Below are 27,290 nucleotides of genomic sequence, written 5' to 3'. Positions count from 1 at the left end.
TATTCGGTTCGGTTTTTTTGGTTCGGTTTTTTCGGTTATTTTGGTTATGGGTCGGTTAAGTCGGTTTTTTGCACACCCCTACCTCGAAGTTGTGTTCGAAATGGCTTGATTTTTGTTAATTGGAAGTTTAAACACCCGAATTGAAGCACCGTTTTCGTGGGTTGGGGCAGTATTTCGAGGTAAGTTTTACATCAATCAACTCATATCCTCGTTCTGATAAAAAAACTCTAAAACATCGGTTTGTAATTCGGAAAAAAACTTAACTCCGTTAAGCTATTTTAACGGCGGACTATTTTACAAAAAAAAATTGACCAGTTCGGATTATTATCGAGCAATAACTAACTTAAAATTATTATCGAACAAATTGAGTTAGATGGATTTATTTATTTCCGATTTACCAACAAAATTTGGTATACAGTTTGTGTGAATGCTCAACTGCAGTTGTACCCCAAAAATATAGTTAAAAAAGGAGAAGTATTTGGTGGCCAGGATTTTATATTATCATCCTCCATCTTCACGCAAATTGGCCTCCATTTCTGCCAGTTGAGCTACAGCCTCCATTCCATTCCTTTCTCACACAAATTTCATCCACACAATCAACACCACCATTTGCAATAATAATAATAATATCCTTCTTCTCTACTCTAGCATTCCCAATTCCCCCAATTTCTTCAACTATGCACACTTTCTCTCTCTAGGGTTTTTGCCGATCAACACAGGTAACTTTACTCTGCTTATTCATACTTTGATACAGATGATTAGTTAGGGTTTATAACTGCTTTTTTAGTTTTCAATTTTGTCGAATTTTTGTTTGATACGTGTAGTTAGTATTTGAAGTTTGATGCAGGAGTAGTGGCACTGGTTTTGCGGCAATTGAAGCGAGTACGTTGGGATTGATCGGTTTATCGAAAAGGTACTACTTGTTGTTGTGTTGTAGGTTTATGTTGTTTGAAAAATATAGGTGTTTTAGGTTTTTGATTAGGTAGATTGATTGATTGATTTATGATAATTGTTATGGTTTTTGACTTGATAGTTGCTAGAGCTAAGCAAACATAAGGATTACCGTTATTTAGGGCTAGTTTTGTTGATTATAATCCGAGGTAAGGTTTAGTGAGATCAAGTATATGTGTTCTGATTGATGACCAAAGATAAATGAAACATCCGCATGCAATATGCGAAACGGAAATCTTTATTGACCGGTGACATGGTAACTAATGTGTATGTGTTAGCTGGTATCAGCCATGATATGTTGAGATTGACATGCGTGTATGATCTTTTGTAGCTTCAGCTGATTGCTGAAGTGCTGAACCACATTTCAAGATTCACATACGATGTTTTGTAAATTTCATGTTCGTAGGTAATCATAAACTTAAAAAGTGAATGCTTGGTTCGTTGTAAAATAGTGCTCGCTGTTTATCGCTATTCACTATGTAGCATATAGGTACCTTATCGCTCTTTGTCGCTGTTCGCCATTAACAACTATGCTCGGAGCGTCTCGTGCTTTTTTAAACCAACAGGCTTAAGCAGCCTCGTGATTAGAAGCTTTTGGCCTAGTATTATCTTGAGGTTTTTCTTTAGTTACTTTTTTTACTCCTTTCAGTTTGTTCTTTTTTTCTTTTTTTTTTTTTTTTGTGTAGACAAGTCTTGTGCTATTTAGTTGTGGATTTTATGTTGCTGATCAGACGAGTATTTGTCCATTTACACGTGCTAATTGACATCTGTGATCAATGTTAAATAACATCCTGTGTTTATTATGATGTTTTAATCCGAGTTTTTAACAGTTTATAATCATTTTACATTTCTCATAGGCATGAGGCGGTCTAGGCACAACAATGCATTACAAGTACAAGATGACTGGCCTATCAAAAAGGTCCTCACACTTTCTGACGTTGACATAACTCACCCCTTTCTCACTCTACCCCGCCAGCCAGTTGAGACTTACATCCTTGTGCATCTGACACAGCTTGAACGCGATCATTTACTAAACAGAGAGCAAGTAGCCATCAACGCGCAGGATGATGATACCGGTGACGTTTATATAATGAAGTTAAAATGGCGCGGGAGTTATTACAATCTTATTGGCAAATGGGGTAGAATCGTTCGTAGCAAAGGACTCGATGTTGGGAAAGAGATTAAAATCCGTTGGTTTAATGGATGCTTACACTTTTCGGTCCCGCAACAAGTTCTTTCTGTACCACCGTTACAGATTATTCCTGCAGCCGTGGTGCAACATGACCAATGGCCTATTAGGAAGGTGTTGACACTATCTGACGTCGACACTAATCACCCTTTCCTACCATTGGCACGAAGATCGGTTGAAGATCATATTCTCGTTCATTGGACCCCGCAACAACGAGAGTTGCTGCGAAGTGAAGAACAAGTGAATTTGAATGCACGCGATGTTGATACAGGGGAAATATATGTGATGAAACTGCGGTGGCGTGGTAATTATTATAATTTAATAGGAAAATGGGGAAAGATTATCCGGAGTAAAGGATTAGGTGTCGGGAAAGAGATCAAAATCCGATGGGCTAATGGTTGTCTACACTTTTCTGTCCCCTATGAGCAGCAAACGGCTATACCTGCAACAATCCCTGTGATACAACAGCAGCAACGACAAGAACAACAACACGATGAATGGCCGATTAAAAAGGTTTTAACGTTGTCTGATGTGGATACAAATCACCCTTTTCTTACTTTACCGGGAAAATCAATTGAAGATCATATTCTTTTGTATTGGGCGTTACAGGCACGAGAGCAATTACGAAACGAGCTCCAGATTAACGTTAATGCCCGAGATTATGACACGGGTGATTCGTTTTTGATGAAGTTGAAGTGCCGGGGAAGTTACTATAGTTTAATTGGAAAATGGGGACAAATCATTAGGGGGAAGGGACTTCAAGTTGGACAAGAGATTCGGGTTCGTTGGGATAACGGGTATTTGGTGTTTTCGGTTCCTCAATGATAGGAATAACGGGTATTTGGGTATTTGTTTTGTAAATTTTGAAATCTGTCTTTACCATTTTACATGATTGTTTATTTTGGTAGTGATTCTAGGTTTATATATTCATTTTACCTGGGAATTCTGATATAAAGCATATTCTTACATGATTGTTGACACAGGACGGCTGGTTTGAGATTTAAACAGTTCGGTTTTCATAGTTAAAGGGTTTGGTCCAGCATGAAGCTTCGTACCAGCTTTCTAGACCGAACCAACCCAATCGTTTGACCTTTTCTTATTTATATATTTCATTTCATATTTAGAAATGGACCTCACCTATAATTAAGAAGAAAGTCGTCTAACCACCGTACACATTATTGGCCCTAAACAACAATAAAGATTCTGGAGTATTATCCACATCATAGAGAAAGTGTACACCTGGTCTGTGTAAACGGGTCTATCCTGACTCAGGAATGCAGGACCCGACTATTTAGATTAGTATGGTAATTAATGGATCAGGCAACATAATAATACCTTTCCCAAGTTGTGCTTTTCAGTCTTTGAGAGCTCAAAGAGATCTTCTATATTTACTTGCTCTACTTTGGAATGCCATATAGGCATAGTAAATGAATGCATAAAAACATAGTAGAATATGACGACGAGGCCCACTCGGTATAATGTTGCCTCGTCTTGGGCTCCCTTTTTATCTGGGCTTCTTAACAGGCCCAAAGATAGCTTTTGTCTCTGCCAAAAGAAAACTACAGAAAAGGCGGGAAAGGAGGATGCCTTGTCCCTGGCAGGTAAAATTAGTTACCCACATACAAGAAGAAGTTATCGCCGGAAAGGTACGATGAAGCAGCTGGTTTCATTTAATGATCAAAGCATCAAACCGATGGGGATCAGACACGTGTCTGAGTCTCCCAAGGATCCAACAAAACCGTTAGATGGCATTGAAGCTTTCACCAGAGAGATAAGCCATCTCCATTATATAAGAGAGGTCCAATGTCGTTTAAGGTAAGCATTCAATTCCGATTTCATTGATTATACTCTCACTACACATTTACTACAAACATTCTTTGGATCACATTTAAGGCTCTACGCCTAGGGTTCACATCAACAAGGATATTCCAGCGACTACATACTCGTTGGAATAAGCTCCTTCGGCAAGTTTTCTTATTCTCACGCCGGAGCTTGGTCATGGATCCCCCTGGGGCCCTCCGTGGCGAGGCTAACGGTGTTCTTTTTTGTAGGAAGACAAGACCGATCCATTACGACGTAGACGAGCCTCGTTGACTTCACACCGGAATTCAGGGACTCGACAGAATAGAAAATTAAAAAGACTAATATACCCTTGATGGACTAATGAAACTAGTTTTCTTTTAACAGTGACCTTAAGTTTATTATTGTTTAGGAATTAGGATACATTTACTTCAGTTGATGTATTTTTGTTGAACATTGCCACAAACTTCCTTGTTTGTGCAGACTGTAAACTTGCAAGAAAATATGTATATGTGTATATATATATATATATATATATATATATAGAATAAGTATAATGTACAAAAGGCCTTATCCTACATTATCGTACGCGACAAAGGATATAACGTGCGTAATTACATTTTTGAGCAAAATAACGTGCGTTATTTTTGGTTCCATGCGTGATTTTCCCAAAAAAACTAACCCCCATGCGTGATTACATGTCCAAAGCGTGATTATTCCCCTGATCGGACGGTTGGAAACGTACCGTACGTGAAGTATGATAAGCCCTTTTGTATGTTAACCTACCCCTATATATATATTAGAGAAACATAATGCAAATAAATAATAATAATTAACATTTCTTTATTAACAAATTACTACCATAAAATAAGTTACAAAAGTTCTTCATTAACATGACATAAAGGCTACGAAATGATAGTTGGCGTTTGGTCAAGAAATCCTTTTGACCTACAAGTTCAAAAAACAATTATGGTTAAAATTTAAATAGGTAAAACTGCATAACCTAGGAATAAGACAAACTTTTTTTAACTATAATATACCTTCCCCTTTTGAAGATAAAGTTAACATAGATATGACTGAAGGAGGTAAATAACTATGTGATCCAAAAGGAGTATTTAGCAATAAAACTCCAAAACATTCAAAAGTGGAACACTTGAAAGGAGGTAATTTGAATGTGTCATCCAAAAAAGGACTATCTTGTGACTTGAGAAGTCATAATCAAACTATTTCCTAGCACGGTCAATTTGACTCCAGAAAAGAAAGAAAAAACAACAAAATCATAATTTGTCTCCAACACATGTTCTCAAGTCCGGTTATTTTTAATACCTAAATGGTCAAACGCGTAAAATAAAAATATTAACTACAAAGAAAGCGGGTCAAACAGGTCGAAAGTCACACAAAGTGTATTTCTAGTGTAAAACCTATCGAAATATATATCGTATTGGAAACACTAAAAAAAAGGTGTTCAGCCACCCACAAAACGACTCTGCTGGGGATCGAACCCAGAATCTCTGGTTTCGTAGACCAGCGCCTTATCCATTGGGCCACAGAGTCATTTGCTGATACGTCTATCCAAAATATACATTTATTTAATTTGTAAGAAAAATCACAAGTGCGCACGTTATAAAGAGTTCACATCGCATATTCGCATCCCAGCGCAAATTAGGGTTCATCCTCATCTTCCCAGATTAATCGCCTGTAAAGTGACACACACACACACATTCGATCAGTCACCGAACAATTGTCATTTTGATGCACTGTTAGTAACCCTAAAACCCCAATATTCTTTTATTATAATGTCTTGTTACAAGTATACATTGCTATAACGAAAAAATGCTTCGATAATAACAATGTTACGGGAATTTGATGCTGTTAAAAATTATTAGAGATTGGGGAAAAAAAAGAGTTAACTGTAATTTTCGTGTCCCTATGGTTTGATGGAAAATGTCACTTCAGTCTAAAAAATAATTTGCGTCATTTCCATCCCCAACATTTTTGAAACATGTCACTTCAGTCCAAAAAGATAACGCCTCGCACCAGTTCCGTCCTCAACGTTTTTAGCGGCGCGTATACTTTTGGACTGAAATGACATGTTTAAAAAATGTTGAGGACGGAACTGACGCAATTTATTTTTTTGGACCGAAATGTGCCATTTTCCACCAAAACTCAGGAACGAAAATAGCAGTTAACTAAAAAAACTGTGAAAGTAGTAAGGGTTTTTTTTTTTTTTTTGGAAATTAATGGCAGTTATTATTTGAACAAGCATTTTTTTAGTAATTAATCTATCTAAAAACAATCTGGTTGAAACTTTAAAGTTATGTTATGTGTGTAAACGAGTATGTGGCATATGGCTTTTTGACTAATTTGTTTGGGTTGCATTTAACAGAAAATTAATTTTGTTAATTGGAATGTTACTAGATGGTGATCATGTTCTTAGATGGAAAAATATGAAGTTGAAAGAAGATTTATGATCCGCTTAATGTTTGTTAGTAATTGGATTAGATTATTTATTATTATGGCTAGTTAGAAGAGCAGTATTTATTGAAATCTTATAGATTTGGTTTTAGAAAGCGTGAGGCGCAGTAAAGTGTTGTAGAACTTGTACTATATGTTTCATTGGTTTCTATCATCATGTGGCGAAAATTTAGATATAAATAATCTCTATATAGGATTTAATAGAAATCTTTATGTGAAACATAAAAAGCTATATTTGCCCTTCATCTCATGTTTGAAGTGATCTTCTTCCCATGTGAGTGCTTAACTTGGACATGCTAAAACTTTTAGATTTGCTGATTTGATACTAAATACGTTATAAATTGCAAACCATATAGACCATCCGTGAAAGGTGTTCCTTGGGTTTATGAATGAGAAGGTTCCATAGAATATTAACTGACCAAACATTATGTGTGAGTGAAAATGCCCTCCGCTAAACATGCTTATTGCATCTGGCTGATAGTTGCAAAATTCCCATCTTGCTTCAATGCGGTTTTGGGAGAACGATATAACGAGTGGAAAAGTAAATTTATCGGCTTTATAATAAGGAGCTAGTTGAAGATTTCAAAATTGGGTGGAGAGATATGGTTGGTTCTTGTCAATTAGCTAGTGGTGGAGTGGTAAGGGAGAGATCTGGTGTTTCAAGTGACCCAGGTTCAATTCCTGCCCTCAGCACTTAGTTTCTGCGGCACCTGGTGATGATGGGAGACTAGACGGGTAGGCGACGATCGCTAGTTTGATCCTTGAACTGAGCGGGTTTTACCTCACCGCAGTGTCATGCCTTCGGGCGAATGTTCACGGGCTTCGGCCCTAGGTGGGGGTTTTCTTCTGTTCGGAAGGCGAGTGTATCCCGATGTGGTGAATTTTTCCAGTAGTCCATTTGAAGGATTCGTTGGCCATTCAAAAAAAATGGTTGGTTCTTTTGGGCTCCACACTAACCGCCACATAAACACATTGTTTGCCTCGAGGCTCGAGGAATCTCTGGGCTTTGCCGTATCTGAGAAACCATTTTTTGCTGGAATGATTCAACTCGCACACTTTGTTGAACAAGTGTGTTATCTTTTCTTGTCAGCTTGCTTTACTTATCTATCTCTTCGAGACAACAATGTAATAACAATTCAATTTTAAGACACTTGCAAACAATTTTATTGCGTTTGGTACAAGTCTTGATTCATAAACAACTTGCCATTTACAATTTTGTCTTGCTGGTTTACATTGATTTGCATTTAAGAAAGCATTAATACTTTAATATTTATTAATGCGTATTTTATGACATAAACTTTATTTTCTATTTATTAATCCGTATTTAAGGACATAAATTTTATTTATTTTTTTTATTTACAACATAATTTTAAATTTTGTTTATTTATTTTCTTAACCTACGTTTTTACAGTGATGTAGCTTTAAGTGCTTTCTGAATATATTGTTATTAAGTGTCTTTTCACTACGTTTAGATTTTCAAAGACAACCGGCTACAACCTAAAAAAGTCGTTATCCCGACGTGTGGCGCGGGTATACCTGCTAGTTTTGTACAACTCATTAAAGGTGGGAAAATGGGTGGGTTAGATAGTAGTTCAAAAATGGTATTTTCTATCTGGTGTTGACCCGGAATAATTAATAGTTTCAATCTGTTTTATAAATAAGCAGTGTGTCAAACATGATTTACTAAAGTTATAATATTCTTGTAGTAGTATAACTTTTTGAATAAAATAATTTAGTAACATAAATGTCTGCATTATTTAGTAACATCAATTATATTTCTGTAAATATATTTTTAATAAAATATCATGAGGGTGTAATCAGGTGTATGCCCCTGCGTTGGCGTCGCATCAACACATCAGCAAAGCTCCTTCAGAACGGTTTGAGTGATCATACAGAAAGAGTTATATTATTGCAAGGTATGGCGTTTGACAGAATCAGCCAAGTCAAAAGATCGGCTAGATATTGCTGTGGAACATGTTTCTGTTTTTTTTTTTATCAAAGATTAGTTAGAGACCACCCGGTTCCATCCTCACGGTATGCAAGAAACGATTGTTTTACATAGGAATTCGCAGTCATAATTTATACTCATGTCGAAACAGTAAAAAGAAGCAGTCGGAGGTTTATGTGCGAAAGTTCTTGCTTTGTTGGGTCTTGACACATATGCTAGATGAGATGCTCTAATGGAACTGCTTTTGTGTAAACTTCACCACTGAAGGTTCGAACTTCAAATCTAGTTTCCACTGGTTTTCTGTCTTGACACCTCAAAGGCCGTATGTCCAGCAGAAACTGCACTTTATTGGTTAGCAGGGCATTGATGGAGCCGTTTGAGTGTTACTTGTCGGGTGGGTTCTTACGATTACCCCCAAAGAAAATGTATTGCATCTGAAGCCTGGGACAAAAAACAATCTTTGAATTTCTTGGTAGATTCTCGTACAACATGCAAAAGTTAGCCTTCTCTTTTGAATCATACACATCACCCAAAACTTCAATATCATCTCATTTTTCTTTTCAAGAGTCTTGAACAGGCACTATATCATCAATGGAGGTAGATGCAAGGCAGATCGACAACGCTGATTTGGAGTTTTTGGAAGTTGTATAAACTATCACTTCCTGTGTCAAGGCGAGGCTAACACCGGTTTGTTTTACGGATTAAATCAAGTCAAATCGTTCATTGGTGCTAGGAAAAGTAACCCGTGGAAGTCAACATCTCAGATCAACTGGTTTTGGGTCTTGCTTCGTCAATAACAATATTTGACATCACTAAAATAATATATGACGACGGGTCTAGTTGGTAGCCCAACACAACCCGTCTTGGGCTTCTGTCGCCTGGGCCCAACTAGTAAGCCCACTGCTTATGTCTCCTCTTAAAAAGGGCCTCACATACGTAAAACGAGCGGGAAAAAGAGAAAGGATCCGAGGAAGACACAGAGCATTAAATGCCTGACTGATGGAGAAGAAGGATCTCACCGTTGGGGCTCAGACACGTTTCTGAGTCCCCCGAAGACGACAGAATGCCGTTAGATGATCCGGCATCGGTTTCCAAGAGAGATAAGTGGTCTCCTTTATATAAGGAAGGTAAGAATAACTCAAGGGACACATAAGAAAACCCTCACTAAATGCTTAGCAGTTTCATTTATTCCGTCCACCTCGTATTAGCATTTACTCCGATATAATTACTCACACACAAGAATCCACACCAAGAAGAATATTCCGGCGATAATACCCGTCGGAATAGGCTTCTCATTATTTCCGGCAAGTTTACTTACTCTCACGCCGGAGCTTGGTCACGGACCCCCCCCCCCCCGGGGTCCCTCGTGACGAGGCTAAAGGTTTTTTTTTTCTTGTAGGAAACAGAAGCGGGGATATTACAACGTCAACGAGACTCTTTGACCGTCATCAGTGACTCGAGGGCTCGACAATATACACACTTTATATCTACTAGAAACTTGTTGGATTATTGCTTTTTTAATATATAATTAGCTATATTACTCAGCAAATATATTGAAGTAAAACAAACACCAAATCAGCTAATATCATTGTTTTTAAAGATTTTAAACTTAATTAACCCTCAAAACCCTAAATGTTTCGGTATAATCACCTTCAAGACCTAAGATATTGTTTAGTATAATCACCTTCAAGACCTAAGATATTGTTTACCCGACTCACCCGGGAAAACATCGATGACCCAACCTGGTAAAAACACTTATTATAGACATACGAATTATGTCCCCTATGGAAAAAATCTTGGCACCACCGCACATCTTGAGGACCACTGTGTCTTCGCTGACAACCCCTTCCACGCTCACTAAATGACACCCCATGAACCGTTTTCAATTCAAACAACCCGAAAACAGATGCACACAATGGATTGGCGGTGAAAACATCATCGTAAACAATAACCCAAAAACTGGTTCGGATCTCAGCCACGTTAAAAACAGGCAACTGACGTTACAGATTAACAAACATCATCACACGCATTAACAGGATTGTACATGTTAAAAAACCAAAGGCGGGTGGTGGCGACATTGCAGATACATAACCGAAAAATAGAAATTCTTATTAAATCTAAGACCTTTACAAACTGCTGTCCACCACAAAAATGAGTTGGCATATGTTGATTCACCATCATGTTCATGAGGCTGGCCTCAAAGACCAACTATGAAGCTGCGTTGACCCTATCGGGTTTGACTGTTGGCTCGTGATATAATCATCAGGCGGGCCATAGTTAGCGATTAGGGACAGAGTGTCGTTATGTTCCCCGATTCTCCTTTGTGTAGCCTCTATATCTTGCACATTGTTTAATGCTAAAGAGTCTGCAATTGGAAAGTAAACAAGTATGCAAATCCCGACCCCCGCACAACATAAAAGGGAAAGAAAAGCCAAGAATGCGACGACTTCAAACCCCGCATCTCCCGGCTTGAATTTAACAGATACCCCGAGTAGCAAAACCCGTAACGGAAAAAAACTAGAAACACAAAATATCAATGCGTACACGCGTTTTCTCAAACCCTTATTGATGACCTGAATTAGTATCCGCCTCCCAAGCCAGAACAAATAAAGCGTTAGCATGGTGGCAAAAAGACCGAGAAATATGGTACTTAATAAAGGGTAAAAACAGCGAGCAACGTCATTCGGGTACTCGGTTATGATTTTGAAAAGGTAGCCGTTTTTGTTCAAGTGAAGATCCGTCTCGTATGTTGGTCCAACTAGAATAACCGTCATTTGAAGGGCGAAGAGCGGTAAAATAGACAGAAGAATGTAACCCACTGTTCTGAAGTTCCATTTCTGGCTTAACGGGCCCGAGTCGGTGTTCTGTAATGAGGCACGAAGAAGGAACACGAGAGTGACAAATAGGCACGGTTCTGAAAATCCTAGGTTTGATACTATGTAGCATTTGCATACGGTTTCCTGCCATTTTGAATCAAGGGTATGCAATACGCGACCGTCACGCCTCAAGAATTCTAGACGTAGAATCTCCCCAAAACCCCACCAGATTGCGAAAAAGATGAAGATTATTCTAACAACTGACGGGCCACCAAAGTATCTGAGTTGGGTTTGACTTTGACTACGAATGCGGTCTCGGAGATAGAAGGAGTACGCTATGCAGAGTAAACCAACAAGACCTAAAACAGCAACACAAGAAATTGTAACCACACCGAGTGCATCAGCACCTACGCTCGTCAGGGGCATTACCCAAAAAATAGGTTCCACGCATGCTATCCGACAGCATGGATGATACAAAAAAGCCCCCCCGTAACTTCAATTTTCGGTTACAAAAGAGACGTCTTTCCGAACAACAAAGAACTAGCAATTGTTGAAACTACAATGGCCCGTAATCAAGAACTCTGTATGATAACTTGTCGTGCAAGAAAACCACATTTCAGTGTAAGTGACTATTATTACGTCTCCAAGTAGCTAGCCAACTAAACTGCCTACATTAGGAAACAAATAAACGTGTTAAACAATCACAATAACATATAAGACATGCCAAAAAGAACGCTAAAAGACAACAGGATTTCAAATGCCCGGGGGTGACAATTAATCATCTTACTTCCTCTATATTACGTTTTAGTTATAAAATTTGCAGCAGATTTGGGATGTTCCTACTATTAACTTTTATGCTAATACACTTTCCATCCGTACATCAAAAATAATGTGGAATGGTTTTGAGGAAAAAGGTATAGGATATGAAGACCTCTCGGGTCTCACACTCTATGCAGCCACAGAGAACTGCCTTGAACATTACTATCTAGGAACAATTTCGATATATGAGTAATCATGATCGATGTAATGGATATTTAACTCATTTGTCTGAAAAAGAAGTTTCCAGGTGGTAATGCGAGCTGGCTTTATAAGGAGTAGACCATACATTTGGCCTTTCAATTACCATTACATTACATAGTTAAATACTCAATCAACTCATCGCAAGTTTAAACGGTCCCGGTACACACTGCACAAAGCGTGAGCTTTATATACTCGTCAACAAAATGAGCTTTATATAAGGCTTGAGACTCGTGATAAAGGTCGTTTAAGCTCGGCTCATTTCTAGCTTTTACCAATTCAATCCTAAGTAGGTCACAAGCAACCTGTTCACACCTCTAATTCTAATCACATGTGATATGTCTGAATTGCAAATTTTAACTGTAGGTATAAAAGTTGCATTCTAGCCCTAATATTTTCGATTATTCCAAATAATCCATCCTGTTTGAAGCAAAATGTAACTTGAGATTCTAACCAAACTCTGACTACAAGAAGAAAAATATAAGTTAGTTTCAACAAACAGCAAGTATTGACTGTAAATCTAACTTGTATACCCTAGATCCATCTAATAACTTCAACTCCATAATTACACATAACTTTTAATGCATGTCAAATTAAGCAACTAATACAATGCTTTCACTCAGTATAACCATAAGTTAAAGTCAAAATCGATCAGATATAAGATTAATTGAAACTGGAGGAGATGATGCAGAGAAACAGGTAATTTACACTACGAAGATGAAACAACGAAGGAAGGTTTGTAAAAATGGTGAAATTGAAAAGAAAATGAGATGAATGATGAAATAACTTACCAGGAGAAGTGAGATTCTGGATCTCTGAAGCTGAAACCTAGAGAGAGAGAGAGAGAGAGAGAGAGAGAGGAGAGAGGGTAGAGAGAGTGTGGAACTTTGTTGCTGACAGGCTGTCTCCAGCATCATATCAGGCCAACCAACCAAAATCAAATATTTATAATTTTTATTTGAGTAAACTATGTTTTTGACCCATGTATTATATCATTTTTACAATATTAGCCTAAAATAAGAACTGTTACCCTATGGTCTCTATAACTAATTATTTTGGCCCCTAAGTCTAACCATTTTAGCCCCTATGGTCTCTATAACTAACCATTTTGGCCCTCATGAGGCCATGATATCTAGACTTAGGGGCCAAAATGGTTAGTTATAAAGACCATGGGGGCAGATATGTTAAAAAATTTTATTTTGAACTAATATAGTAAAAGTGATATAACTACAGGGGCCAAAAACGTAACTTACTCTTTTTATTTCTTTAATTTCTTTCCTTTTTTGTTAAATGATGGTTAGTAGTATATGTTTTTGAACAACAAAAATAAAAAATAGAGTAAAGCGTAAATTGTCATTTTAGTATCAAGGTTTGGCTCAAAATATTACTTTAGTCTAAATAGTTTTTTTTTCTCCTCTAGGTTCTTGACCTTTTTTTTGTCATTTTAGTCCATCCATCTAACTCAATTAAAAAATCACAGTTAACTTAGGGGCTGTTTTGTCGCTTTACATATTTATTCAGTTTTTCTATATATATAACCATTTAAATAAAAGATAAAAAAAACCCTTATTAAGAAAAGCAAAATATTAATATTAGGGTAAATTACATTTTTGGTCCTTTATATTTGTAGAGGGTTGCAATGAATAATCTTTAACTTCAATAATTACAGTCATAATCTTTTATTTGGAAAAAGCATTATACCTTTCGTCCTTTAGCACTAACCAAGTTAAAATTTTCAGTTATGTCTGTCCACTTAAGGGTATTATGGTCATTTCATGTTTTAATTTAAAATGTTCATTAATAGATAAACACAATCTTCCCTAATTCCCCAACCCTAACCCTATAATCTTCTCCTCTTCAAACCATCACCACTTGAAACCACTATAATGTTCCCATCACCAATCTACCCTTTCTCTCAACAACCACCGCACATGAACCCACTCACCACCACTATCAGATCCAAACTAGAAACCATCACCCTTTTTTCTCCCAACCACCACCACCTACCACTACCTCTACCACCATCATTTACCACTACCCTTAAAATTAAAATACCAAACTTGTATTAGCCAGACAATTCAAAATCTCATTTGTTTATCTTTCAGGCAACGAAACAACTTTAACCTTAAAATTACAGCCGCTCCCATTGTCGATTTCTCTAATTAAACCACAAGTCCACAAATACAACTCGAAAATTCATGGGAAATGGAAATAGAGCAAATAAATACAAATCTGAACATCCACAAAATCTGGTTGGACGACTTCTAAATACACTTTGGCATTCAACCATGAAATAACAACGCATTCAACCAGAAAAACAAACAAAATCATTAAGGCATTTCATCAAACACTTGGCATACATAGTGTAAAACCATCTGTCAACAATCAACGCGAAATAGAGCACATGAGTTGAGGTAAAATTAACATGTTGAAGAACACCAAGTCGAGAAGCGGTCACATAAGAAAGCTTTAGGTCAAAATTAACCTACTTGTGAAGCTGCAATAGAAAATAACACAATCGAATACCTTTACACACACAATGAAATAGATAAACAAACTGTGACAACCCTCACCAAACTAGGTATCCGTACAAATTAATTAATATTTAATTGATGCTTAATTACTGTGCTTGCTTACAGTTGTGAATAAACTGCTACATGATTTCTGATATATACATAACCATGCATCATACTTTATTAACTGTCACTCCATTATTTACAAACAGACAAACTTGATGCACAAAAGCACAGTAGCACAATGAACGGATAACCCAGTAAACGCGCTGACATAGCCAGCACCAGGTAGACACTGCCTCTAAGGCCAGTATGAGCTGGGAATAGTTTACTACACCTGTAGAGAGTGTAGGGAAGTGAGGATTGTAGAACTGCGTCACTAGGTATAAGTTATAGTGACCGGATGTGCCAAAAATATGATCTAAACACAAAATTCTGCACTTTAATAAAAAAATTCAGCATTTAAGCTAACTAGTAAAGTGCAAAAACATGGGAAAATAATACTAGACACTTTCCAAAGTGTCGGGAATTCTTTGTGTCACTAAAAATAATAATAAAGACACTTTAAAGCTTTGTTTGACACTTTAACGGATCAGTATCCAACCGAACAACCGGACTTTACCCAGAACATAAAAATATTTTCAGTGACACTGTTCTTTTTCTGAGCCAGTTAGGGTCCCCGAATACCCTAACACCCGTTATAAATTACTACACACATAATACACTAAATAAACCTCCTAACTAAACTTAACTAGTAACTAACTAGCTAGTTAGAACCAAACCATGACCCCCCATTACAACCGATCGGTTTTCCCCATGTGGGACAAACCCTTACACTTTGAATATTTTATTCATGCTTGTCTAAAATCTTGGCTACATGTTGTATAAGGGTTAATAGATATGAATGGTTTATAAAAGGAACCATAGGATCACCTCACTTCTCATAAACCACACAACAAAAATTGCTCATCTCTCTCCCTCTCTTGATACTCTCGGCCGAGAGCCAACCCACACCCATCATCACCTTTCGATTTTGATCTTGTTCAACCACACACAATCCAAGGAGCTAGAGTTCATACAAGGAAGCCCGGTGCTTACGGAATCACAAGGACCTCTTTACGACGCTATTATCCACCTATTTTTCGCCTAGATTCTTCCCTAGCCTTGAGCTAGTTGTAAGTGATTCTAATCACCCTCTTGTTCATATTTGAAGTGGTTAATAAGGAGTTTATCGGATAAAAATCATGAACATGCGAAAACAAAGTTTAAAGTCTTGTAAGAATGACAAACAAAGTGGATAAAGAGAATCTAGTGGTGTAAAACCTATGAAACTTGTTTTGTTATGATTATTTTATGTTGTTTGAAGCTAGTAGTAGTTCGGATCGTCATCTAACCGGGCTAGGTCATGTTCATGAAACATGAACTAGTGTTATGTTAAAGTGTGAAAATGATTAGATGATGAACTCTACTACTTATGAACATGAACTTGTGTGAAAATAGTTTTTCTTGTAAAATGGAGTTCTAAACTAGTAGATCCAAGGATCTACAAGTGGTATTTTCGAAGAACCAAGCGTAAAATGAAACCATGCTTAAAAGTTGGATCTTTCTTGCAAGAAAGACATTTTTATGAACAAACAAGTGTGTAGACACTTGTGTGACAAAAGTTTTAACAAAGAAATATTTTCGTAATCTTTGGACTAAAAGTTGTAAACTTGCATTTTCTTTAAAAATAAAGCTTCCAAGGAACCGATTTCATTTTTAAAGGTAAAAAGATCTACTAAAAATATTGAAAGGTTACTACATACTTTTACATAACCTACAAGTTCATGTCGTTGCGATTTACGTATATTTTTGACTACTTTAATGTTTGAATATTGTTTGTTGATGTTGGGAAAATTGTTGATTGAATTTTGAAAAGAAAATGATACGCTAGAAAGCGTGGCCACCTCCAGTTACAGAGGAAACTCTGGCGAAATTTTTCCAGAAATATAACACTTGGAAATATTTTTACAACAAGTGTTATGAACATATTTTTAACTTGCTTTCCAAATAAAATTTCGCCATGATTTTTATTACAAATTAACCAAGTGTCGGAGGTGGGATTTTCATAAATAAGACTTGTTAAATATATATCTAGTATATATTTTTCATAGTAACACTTGTGTGAATTTCATGATTATTTTGTGAACTACGTAAATATTATTTTTAGAGTAAAAATAATATTACTGGAATATACTGAATAATAACGACTCCAAAATAATACTAACACCCTCACAATAAAAATTTAAGTTACACCGGTATCATTATTACCATCCGAACTTTAAATGTAACTTACGTATTTTCAGAAAATACTTTTGATGCGTATTTTGATAAAAGTATTATTTTGGGAAAAATTATATGGAATAAAATATAATATTTTTGGGAAAAATATCTATATTTTGTAGATAGAATGTTTTGGACGAATGAATTAAAGCATATTTTATTAAGTGTGACTTAATAATGAAGTCTTGACATTATATAAACACACATGTATTAAAGCCCCCATCCTTGGGAAGGAATATAATTAATACATAATTACTAAGTGTAAAACACGAAATAGTTGTCTAACTATTTCCCAAAAAAACTTAAACCTTAAGCTAAGGCACGGTCGTCCGTCTAATAGAAGTTAGTACGTGTAGGTCGTCGCACAGCAGGTTGACTGGGAGATTACTAGTTAGAGCGCACTACGGTGAGTTCATGTCCCCCTTTTCTCTTAACTGTTTTCAGTTTTAAACTGCGGGGGTGAAATACATGTTACTATGATTATGAGTACTTTTACACATGGTATGGTTAGCGTAAGGAGGGTTACTACTTAGATCATGTGAGTGGGTAGGCGGGAACTGGAGGCCATTAATCCTCATTGTAGGACCGAGGGACAATAGCGGTAGATCTATCTGGGTGTAGCGAGCCCAGCCCCAGGCCCAACAGTACGGACCTCGGGGTGACTTGGTGCCCGACGCAAAAATCTGCTAGGTTTGAGTCTTCCTACTGCACTTCACACATATCAATGGCCTTGCAAACCATTGGTGATCTCTTTATTTCGTTATTTGCTACATACCAGGGATTTTTATACTTACAAAGGTTTTACATACTCACTACACATGAACTCGCTCAACATTTTTGTTGATTTTTCCAACTTACATGTATTTCAGGGAACTAAGGATCTGGCACGGTATGCTATGTTTTCACGTTGCGTTAGAGTTATGGGATCATCCAAGTTTAGGGGTTGTGGCTTTTACATGGACGAGTCACAGTTCTTAAATTGCGTCTGTTTTATGTTTGTGGTTATGTCATCTGAACAATGTTTTTATTATTAGGTTGTAATTTCCGTTGCATGTGTCAACGCTCTAAGACAATATTGTGGTACTTTTATTCTAAAACTTAAATCAATGGATGATCTGCATGGTTTTACTTTCATATAGCTTGTTGTGATTAAGCTATGGTATTAAGAAGTCACACCAAATAAACCCACGCTTCCGCAAAGCCAGGGTGTGACACAAACACGTTTACAATTTATACCTGGAATGAAAGAACGAACCTTCAATTTAACATCCAGCGTCATCTTCCTTCTAATTGATATCTTCGATTCACCCACCCCACTCGTGAATGAAAGAACAATGATGAGAGAAGAAGCTGAGAGAAAGAAGGGTTTGAATTTTGAAATTAGAGGTTGAAGCTAGGGATGACAAAAATACCCGAGCCCGACGGGTATACCCAAAACCCGACACAAATGGGACGGCTAAACCCGATACCCGACGGGTAATGGGTCGGGTATGGGATTAGTTTTAAAAATTTTCACGGGTATGGGTCGGGTATGGGATTAGGTGATACCAGACTCGTTTATCCGAAACCACATACCCGTTTACCGTAACTACATACCCGATCATATACCTGGATTTTTTAATTTATATTTTTATTTTCCATTAACCCTTGTCTATTACTGATTTATTTTAGTATGTTCATAATGTGAAAAAATAAATTTTCTTTTAGTATATGTATTTGATAATAGTATTTATATTTTGTATGTTGTGAAGTATATACATATAAGTGTATTAAGTCATATAAGTATTATAAAGTTATTATAAATTTATGATAAAACTTATATTATGTAATGTACGTTTTTAATTTATAATAGTTGTTGTATAAATTAAATAAATAATAATTATAATTGTAAAAAAATGTATTTGGAAACCCCAACGTAAATATTTTAACAAATTAATGGGTATACCCGATACCCGACAGTTAATTACCCGACAAATACCCGACGGGTATTGGGTCGGGTATGGGACACGATTTTATAAGCGGGTATGTGTATGAGATTACCAATGCCCGACCCGAACCCGACCCATTGCCATCCCTAGTTGAAGCGGTGTTTTAGGGTTTTTAAGTGTTTAAATGATCTATCCAAATGTTCATTTCAAATTTAAAAAGTAGAAAAACATGGAGCCAAAATGATTAGAAACACGTTTTAAAAGATTTAGCTTAAATTTGTTAAATGAAATTATAAAAAGAAAATTATTTAATAAAATGAAGTTATGTAAAAATGACATAAGAAATACATAAAGATGAAGTGATGTAAAAATAACATAAGAAATGCATTGTTGTTGGCGTGTTTGAAGGATCGAGACGTAAGCACTTCATCTATCAGCGAATACTCTCCTTTATAGAAAGAGGAGATAATCATAGAAATGATATTTTTATGATTTCCCACCTATATAAATATAAAAACTCTTAAAAATTAGTAGTGTTGAAGTCGTGGGTGAGCATGCTCTCACATTTGCTTTGAATTGCTGCTATTGGAGTATTTGTAGACACAGAAAACCAGAAACCAACCAACCTCACTCAATCCAATCATTAAACGGCATGACCAACGAATAGTGAGTTTATCTTTCTCCCTCCGATGACTCCCCATTTTTCAATCTCTGTTTAATATCCTTTTTCCGTTTTGTTGCAGCGATTATCTCTTTAAACTCCTCCTTATCGGAGACTCTTCCGTCGGAAAATCATGCCTTCTTCTCCGATTTTCTGTACGTATTTCAATCCATTTCTCATCTATCATCAACCAACTTCCACTTAACAAAGTTGGTACTGGTATCCGTATTATTGGAACAAGTACCGGCATCCATTTTTATGGTTTTCGATCAATGTAAAACAACGTGTCGTACGTCGATATCCCTTTAGGCCTATCACGACTTCATTTTTTGGGTTTTTTTCGGTTGCTATAACGAGTGCCGATACAGTAATGAACTGAACCGGATACCGAACGAAACCTCGCCGCATCTTGGCAAGTATCCCACTACTTGATAGTTGAAATTTGTATAAAACAAAAGGTCTTAAGTTTTAAAGAGACAAGGGCATACCGGTGAGCTAGCGAGTCAATCGTTTTATAAATCTAAACTAATTCTAAAGTCTCTTTACATGCAACATATATTTAAAAAAAAAATGTAGTCCCTCGTGAACATGGGCAGTGGCGAAGATTCAGATTTCTAAGCAGGGGTCGAAAACGTATATACCTAAAAAATTATAAAACCAGGGGATCGAAAACGTATATACCTAAAAAATTCTATACAAAAACTACATACCGAACACTACTGAACGAAAAAGTTCGGGGGGTCGGGCGCAGTCGCCTACTGACCCCTTGACCCGGTCCGGCCCAGATCATCATCATCATCATCATTTCCTCATCCACAATCCAATATCTTTTACTTTCAGGATGATTCTTATGTGGATAGTTACATAAGCACCATAGGAGTTGATTTTGTGAGTCTTCTTTTTCTCTGCATATGGTTTATGTTTAGCGTTTCCGAACGTGCTAATACTTTTTTTTTTATGTTTTAGAAAATTAGAACAGCGGAGCAGGATGGGAAGACGATGAAGCTGCAGATTGTGAGTGCAGATAACAGATGCTAGGATTTAATTTATCACTGCTGTATTGATTCTAAATGGTTTGTGTTTGATTGAATTCGCTTTGGCAATTTGATGTTGTTGCAGTGGGATACTGCTGGCCAGGAGCGGTTTCGTACGATAACCAGCAGTTACTACAGAGGAGCACATGGAATAATTGTAAGACCTTTTTTTTTTAATTTGAGGTGTTTTTCAATCGGTTTTGGGTGATCATGTCTATGGAACAATGATAGTGAGAGAGAGGGACGGTAATATGGTTACAGATTGTGTATGATGTCACTGAGATGGAGAGCTTTAACAACGTGAAGCAATGGCTGAGTGAAATCGATAGGTACGCAAATGAATCGGTCTGCAAGCTTCTTGTGGGAAACAAATGTGATCTAGTTGAGAACAAGGTCGTCGACACACAAACAGCTAAGGTATACTGTATACTACATCTATATCGACTCCCATACTTATAGCGAAAGTTACCATTTATATTTACCTGCAGGAATTTGCAGATGAGCTCGGGATCCCTTTCCTTGAGACCAGCGCAAAAGACTCTGTAAATGTGGAACAAGCTTTCTTGACGATGGCTGCTGCGATCAAGAAAAAGTAAGACGGTCAAAATTTGAGGTCGGTTACTTGTTTTACTAATAGTTATTTTGATTTTTGGAATTTACAGAATGGGTCACCAGCCAATGAGCGACAAGAAGTCAGGACGCACAGTGCAAATCAAAGGGCAACCAATTGAGCAAAAGAGCAATTGTTGTGGTTAATAGTTAATACCCGTCTTGTGTTTGCATTTAATTTTAAACAAGCTAGTGATCTCAGTCATTATACATTCGGTGTTATCTTTCTTACATTGTTCCCCTTTATGGATTTCTACAAAATACAGTAAAAAGAAATATTCATCATTGCCTTTCTTTAGAATGCATGTCGATATTCATTATTGATCATTTAGATGATAAAAATGTTGAAACGAGTTGTGAATACATCCCTATACCTGATAAAATCATCAACAGATGTGAAGGCAGCAAATGTCTTACAGCTCGATAATGATGAGACCATCAACAGCGGTCTTACTGAGAAGATAACAGACCTCCTAGAGCCTGATGCATTGCTTGCTTTGATAACACACACCCCTCCTAATTGATAGTTATTGTACGTTATGAACATCATATTGTTATAGATATGGCAACTTTGACCCACGGGTCAATTTTATTGATAACGAGTCAGTCATATTGTTTAGCTAAGCTATAAAGAAATATGTTAAATTGGTCAAAAGTCACCTAAAGTGTATTAAAAAGGTTAACAAGTCTTAAATCTGTATTATAGCTCAATCCACTTTGGTAGAGAGATATTCTACTGGCTTAAACTAAGTATCAACCCCACGCTCGACCATAAGAAAGATGTGAACATTGAGGTTGATGAATTCGGAAGAGTACGATATTATTGATGTGAGACACCTCGTGCAGGACTTGAATCTTTATGTTTATATGGATGAAAAGTAAATTACTAAGCCGTTGTTTATATGTTCTTTATGTTTACACTTGTTTTGTTTGCTAGCTAAAAAATTAACATTTTTTTATGTTTGTTTGCTAACTTTTTGATCATTTTACAGGCAGCAACTTTTTCTCTTACTTTCCAAGACTATCTGCTGCTACAGGAGACGAACGAACAGTCCTAACGTGAATACGCGGTATGTTACTACTAGATTATTTTCATACAATCTGATACCGTATGGCTTATTTTACCCAACTCAATAGCATAACATGAACTGGATTGTTAAGTAAACATAAATTTTAACATATATGTTATACCAAAATTTAAAATATCTTAATAAAAACAGGCTGCATTTAAAGTTGAATACTGCAAACATAAATTAGAGTAAATTGCTAAAATCGCCCCTGAGGTTTCGTCATATTTGTCTATTTCATCAAAAAACGATTTTTTTTTTTTTTTTTTTGTCATTTTCATCTAGTATGAACCGAGCTTGCAATCTAATGGCCAGAAATTACGAGAGATGCTAGATAGAACTGAGATAACGATTCGACTAAATTCTTTTTTACTTTTCATTCAATTCAAAGATGCTTAAATACAAGATGCAACCTGCTTTTAAAGTTGTGGAAAGTCCAACTGTGGAAAATGACAACCATGATAATGAAAAAGATGATGTGACGCTTAGGCTTCTTAGAAACAACACCCACCACCCTGAGTCTGTAAGCTTGTCACATGACATCAATACACACCAGACATTTTAACAACTAAAATAGCAATAATCAAAAATAGATTTTGTTTACTTGATGAAAGTATTACTCGTAAAGAACCAAAACCGCATAAGTTATAGTACGTTGAACAACATCACAAAACAGCGTTCTAAAACACACCACATTTGAAAAAAAAAAAACCCAACAAAATTACTTGAAGCACTTGGCATCCAAAAGGGCTTCACCCTCAAAAGGCTCTGCATCCTCGATCATCTGATTCACGCGTTCTTTCTGTGCCTCGTCTGAAAGGTCAACCTTGGTCCACTCATAGAGCTCCATGTCGTAGCACTCGTCCATTACAAACTTGGGGATCTCTTGTCCACGGAACAACCACAAACCCTTCACCTTGAATGGTGGCTCGTTTCCAATGATCAACATCTTTCCAAATGCGTATTTGCGTGCAAGATCCATACGCTGCAAGAATCCACCAACCTTGTTCATGGTAACAAACGAGACAGTGTTCTCGTCGTTGTATTTGTAGGTGCAAAACCAAAGAGAGTAGCCCTCGGTGTCAAACATGTCCCAAAAACCTGCGAAAATACATCAGCAAAAACTTGATTAAAACAGACATAATAATATTCTATTCCACAAATAGCATGATTAATATTCTATATTTCTGACGAGAAAGGGAGTTAAAAAACTATATAACCATATAAGTAAAATACACGGATAGTCCCTGTGGTTAACTTAAATTTTTGATTTGGTCCCTAGCTTTTTCAGAAGTACATGGATGGTCCCTGTAGTTTACACTCTGTAACGCCTTTAGTATCCAGCTAAAAAACTTAAAAGGTTTTAGCAGGTCCAAGTTAGGTACCAAATGCGTTACAAAGTGCAAACCATAAGGACCATTCATGTACTTTTTTCGCAAAAGTTGGGGCTAAATGCGTTACAAAGTGTAAGACCATCCGTGTACTTTTGTAAAACTAGGGACCAAACCCAAAACTTAAGTTAACCACAGAGACCATCCGTGTACTTTAACCATAATCTAGAACGTAAAAGGTCAAATGTGGGAACACTGTGCATGTTTTCGCACAAAAACACTTTCATCTTTTTTTCAACTTTTTACAAAGAAACATCATATCAAAAAGTCAGATGTGGTAAATATATTTAGAAGACTTCATTTGTTAAGCAAAAAGCAAAAAATGTGAGTTTTAGATTCAAATATAATATAATATATACACAAAAAAACAGAAGAAAATACCTTTGATTGCAACTTCACGGAAGTTTGTCTTGGTGTTAGAATAGAGCCTCTTCCAGTCATCCAAAACCATCTTACTAGGAGGTAGCAGATCAAGAGGGTTCTTCGGCTTAGGCTTCGGTGCCTCTTCCTCCTCTGCAGCTGCAGGCTTAGGGGCTTCTTCTTTGGGTTTAGGGGCTTCTTTTTTAGGCTCAGCTTTTGGTTTAGCCTCGGGTTTCTTTGCTGAAGGTAGCGGAATGGTGGCTTCTGTCTGCTTCACTTCACCGATTATCTTGCTAAACTTGGGTTGATTAACCATGGTCCAGAAATACCTCTCAACGTGAGGATACGCAGATGTAACGCTCTTTGGCATCAAGAGTTTGAAACCCAGTAACAAGTTGCATGTCATGATGATGTCAGCCAACGTCACGGAATCACCGACCAGAAAAGTGTGTGTGGCAAGATATGTGTTGAGAGATTCAAGGGCTCTCTTCACAGCAGAAATACATTTCTCCTCGTACTACAAAACAACCACAATATTATCAGAATGAAAATAATAATAATAGAAAAATAAGTATATACACACACATATATAAGCAATATATGAACCCGACAGAGTAAAAGTATAACTAACAGGTTTGATGTAGTTGGCATATCCCAATCTTGGAATAAACCAGCCTCTGATATTTTCATCAAGCTCTAATGCAGAGAAATCAATCCACTGCTCAATTTGGCCCTGTATTAAGGAAATATATAAGCTTCATTTATAAGTAAAAAGATTCTTTTTATCACAGAAAGCTTACATATTCTATCTGCGAAGAACCAAAGAGAGAACTTCCATGTGCAACTGCAACAGTTAAAATGATAAGATAAACACCACCGCACAAAATAAAATAAAGAATTAAACGAATAAATAAAAATAATCAGTTTGTTCCTCACCGTAGCGAGCAATTGCATTGCTTTCAAACACAGGCCCATTGGGAGTCTCGAGAACAGGAACCTGCGTCAGTGAAAATCAAATAATGTAAGCTTTTAATTAAAAAAAAATTGCATTTTTGATTAAAAAAAAGTTTGAATCAAATCAAACCAAAAACACTACCTTTCCAATAGGGTTCATCTTAAGAAACTCAGGAGTCTTGTTTGACACACCCATCTCAAAATTTTCAGCTACTTTAATTTCAACACCAACATATTCTGCAGCAATTAGAGCCTTGTAGATGTTCTTGTTTTGCTTGGGAGAATACAAGATCTGCAACCAAGCGACACAAACAAACACGTATCTTCAGCTTTTAAACTCAAATGTCAAAAATATCTTATACAAAAAGATTATAGAAGTACAAGCAACACTAGCATATATATTTAAAAATCCTAATTCAGTTTAAATTCAATATACAAATCCATCATAACTCGAATGTTGTTACATGAGCATCAAAAACTACACTAAACAGGTCAAAAGCAAGCCAAACGCATACAATAAAGCTCCAATGTAAATCTCCACAAATTAATACAGTCTTGGTACTAAAAAGCGAGAAGCACAAAAAGGCAACAAGGTCTAAAACCGAGGCGCGAATCACCAAACGCAAGAGCGCACCACTTTTTGTACCCAAGACGCAAATAATTATATAACTTTTATTTATTTCCTACAGGTTTCTCGCATCATTTACCCAATATTTAGAAACAAGTAAACTTTAGGGTCATTTTGCCAATAAACCATGCCTCGTGTGGGCTTTTTGAAGAAAAAATGCATCTAATGCTTCAAAAGGCGCAGGATTTTGAGCCTTGGTGCGCCTAAAGAGAGCTTTTTTAAACCAAATATACAGTAGAATAACAGATCAAAACCCTAATTCAGTATAAATTTCACACAAACTTAAATGTTGTTACATGGGCATCAAAATTTATACTAAGCAAGTCAAAATCTGGTTAAAACATAAATATTAAAGCTCCAATGTAAATCTCCACAAAACAATGCAACAAAAAAAAACACATCAAAACCCTAATTCAGTTAAAATTCAACAGACAAACTCAAATATTGTTACATGAGCATCAAAAACTACACTAAACAAGTCTAAAGCTGGTCAAACACATAAAATAAAGCTCCAATTTAATCTCCACAAATCAACACAGTAAAAAGCACATCAAAACCCTAAATCAGTCTCATTTCAAGAAACAAATCCACCACAAACTCAAACATTATTATATAAACATCAAAACTGAAACAGAACACAACAAAATCTTCACAAATCAACAGTTCAATATAACACAATAACACATCAAACCCCAAAATCAACATAAAAATAAAAAACATAATCGGAAAACGAAGAACTAACCAGCGCCATTGCTTCAGAAACAAACGATCGCCTTTTGATATCGATCTAGAGTGACAAAAGAACTGAAATCAGTGTCTGAAAGTAGGAAAACAGAGCATATATGATGAATAATATTCGAACAGAGAGGCAGATAGATAGATATAGATACCTGTTTGTTTATACGAAGGTTTACTCCAATAAATCTAGGGTTTTGAGAGAGTGGGTTTTATAAAGGAGAAAAGGATCTGTTTCTGGTTATAAACTGAAGGTGTCATCGATGATAACGAAATAAGGCCCGGCCCATTATATGATCTTAGGCCCAATATTATTGTCTGTGATTTTCGTTATTAATGGACCAATAATAATAATAATAATAATCTAATTTAAAGCCTATGGCCGATCTCATAAATAAGCCTAAACCGGTACGGGTGTTAATGAGCCTACTTGAATTGACTAGTACAATTATCTAAACTAGTGGATGACGAGGGGTGTAAAACGAGACGGAGCAGCTAGAGAGCTACTCGGGTTTGGATCGGTAAAAAGTTCGAACGAGCCCAAGCTCGAGCTTGGGTGAGTTGAGCTCTAGCCAAGCTTTGGCTCATTAAGCTATCGAAGTGAACTCAAGCCGAGCTTTTAGCTTGTTTAAAATTGTTCTTAAATTACCTCGAACCGAACTCAAGCTCTTGGGTTTTGCTTCCGAGTCGAACTTGATCACAAAATGGTAGGCTCGAATCGAATCGAGCCGCACTTAAGCCTAGTCAGGCTCGGCTTGACTCATTTACACCCCTAATTGCAATGGAAGTGAACTCGATATCATAGTATACATAAACTAAATAAAATATAGTTGTAAATGTCCAGCACGTGTTCAGTTTGTTAACTTGTTATATAATTTTTGTTAGATAAAAC

The 27,290-nt window shown here is 36.6% G+C and overlaps 4 protein-coding genes and 1 non-coding gene across 10 annotated transcripts; 2 read left to right on the top strand and 3 right to left on the bottom strand.

Annotated features, from left to right (window-relative positions):
* The first annotated feature begins 472 nt into the window (after window positions 1–472).
* Window positions 473–3,122, top strand: LOC110915527. Of its 5 annotated transcripts, XM_022160247.2 has the most exons (4): window positions 473–719; window positions 848–913; window positions 1,809–2,653; window positions 2,750–3,122. In XM_022160247.2, the coding sequence occupies exons 3-4, from the start codon at window positions 1,811–1,813 to the stop codon at window positions 2,963–2,965; spliced, it is 1,059 nt and encodes a 352-aa protein (XP_022015939.1). In that variant the 5' UTR covers window positions 473–719; window positions 848–913; window positions 1,809–1,810; the 3' UTR covers window positions 2,966–3,122. The 5 variants fall into 5 exon arrangements, with proteins under 5 accessions (XP_022015939.1, XP_022015932.1, XP_022015934.1 ...); XM_022160240.2 differs by having other exon boundaries at window positions 475–719; window positions 1,809–3,122; XM_022160242.2 differs by having other exon boundaries at window positions 475–719; window positions 838–913; window positions 1,809–3,122.
* A 2,299-nt stretch (window positions 3,123–5,421) lies between these two features.
* On the bottom strand, window positions 5,422–5,494 carry TRNAR-ACG. The gene has a single exon. It is a non-coding gene; the product is annotated as a tRNA-Arg (tRNA).
* Window positions 5,495–10,283: 4,789 nt separating this feature from the next.
* On the bottom strand, window positions 10,284–13,112 carry LOC110915030. Its single transcript, XM_022159653.1, has 2 exons — window positions 12,988–13,112; window positions 10,284–11,847 (listed from the first exon to the last, which is right to left on the bottom strand). Exon 2 carries the CDS (start codon window positions 11,603–11,605, stop codon window positions 10,547–10,549), a length of 1,059 nt encoding a protein of 352 aa, XP_022015345.1. The 5' UTR covers window positions 11,606–11,847; window positions 12,988–13,112; the 3' UTR covers window positions 10,284–10,546.
* Window positions 13,113–19,474: 6,362 nt separating this feature from the next.
* On the top strand, window positions 19,475–21,548 carry LOC110915828 (ras-related protein RABD1). Its single transcript, XM_022160574.2, has 8 exons — window positions 19,475–19,625; window positions 19,703–19,775; window positions 20,461–20,508; window positions 20,587–20,634; window positions 20,740–20,811; window positions 20,916–21,071; window positions 21,143–21,246; window positions 21,317–21,548. Exons 1-8 carry the CDS (start codon window positions 19,612–19,614, stop codon window positions 21,408–21,410), a joined length of 609 nt encoding a protein of 202 aa, XP_022016266.1. The 5' UTR covers window positions 19,475–19,611; the 3' UTR covers window positions 21,411–21,548.
* Window positions 21,549–22,904: 1,356 nt separating this feature from the next.
* LOC110916994 (elongation factor 1-gamma) lies at window positions 22,905–26,647 on the bottom strand. 2 transcript variants are annotated; one of them, XM_022161624.2, is made up of 8 exons: window positions 26,554–26,647; window positions 26,406–26,450; window positions 25,178–25,327; window positions 25,018–25,078; window positions 24,882–24,925; window positions 24,713–24,814; window positions 24,103–24,598; window positions 22,905–23,431 (listed from the first exon to the last, which is right to left on the bottom strand). In XM_022161624.2, exons 2-8 carry the CDS (start codon window positions 26,412–26,414, stop codon window positions 23,052–23,054), a joined length of 1,242 nt encoding a protein of 413 aa, XP_022017316.1. In that variant the 5' UTR covers window positions 26,415–26,450; window positions 26,554–26,647; the 3' UTR covers window positions 22,905–23,051. The 2 variants fall into 2 exon arrangements, with proteins under 2 accessions (XP_022017316.1, XP_035841101.1); XM_035985208.1 differs by having other exon boundaries at window positions 26,406–26,480; window positions 26,554–26,578.
* Window positions 26,648–27,290: the final 643 nt, after the last annotated feature.

This window comes from Helianthus annuus, chromosome 16 (assembly GCF_002127325.2).
Source record: "Helianthus annuus cultivar XRQ/B chromosome 16, HanXRQr2.0-SUNRISE, whole genome shotgun sequence".
In the NCBI taxonomy this organism is placed as follows: domain Eukaryota; kingdom Viridiplantae; phylum Streptophyta; class Magnoliopsida; order Asterales; family Asteraceae; genus Helianthus; species Helianthus annuus.
Note: the sequence above shows the minus strand (reverse complement) of the source record. Positions and strands in the feature narration are given on the sequence as shown.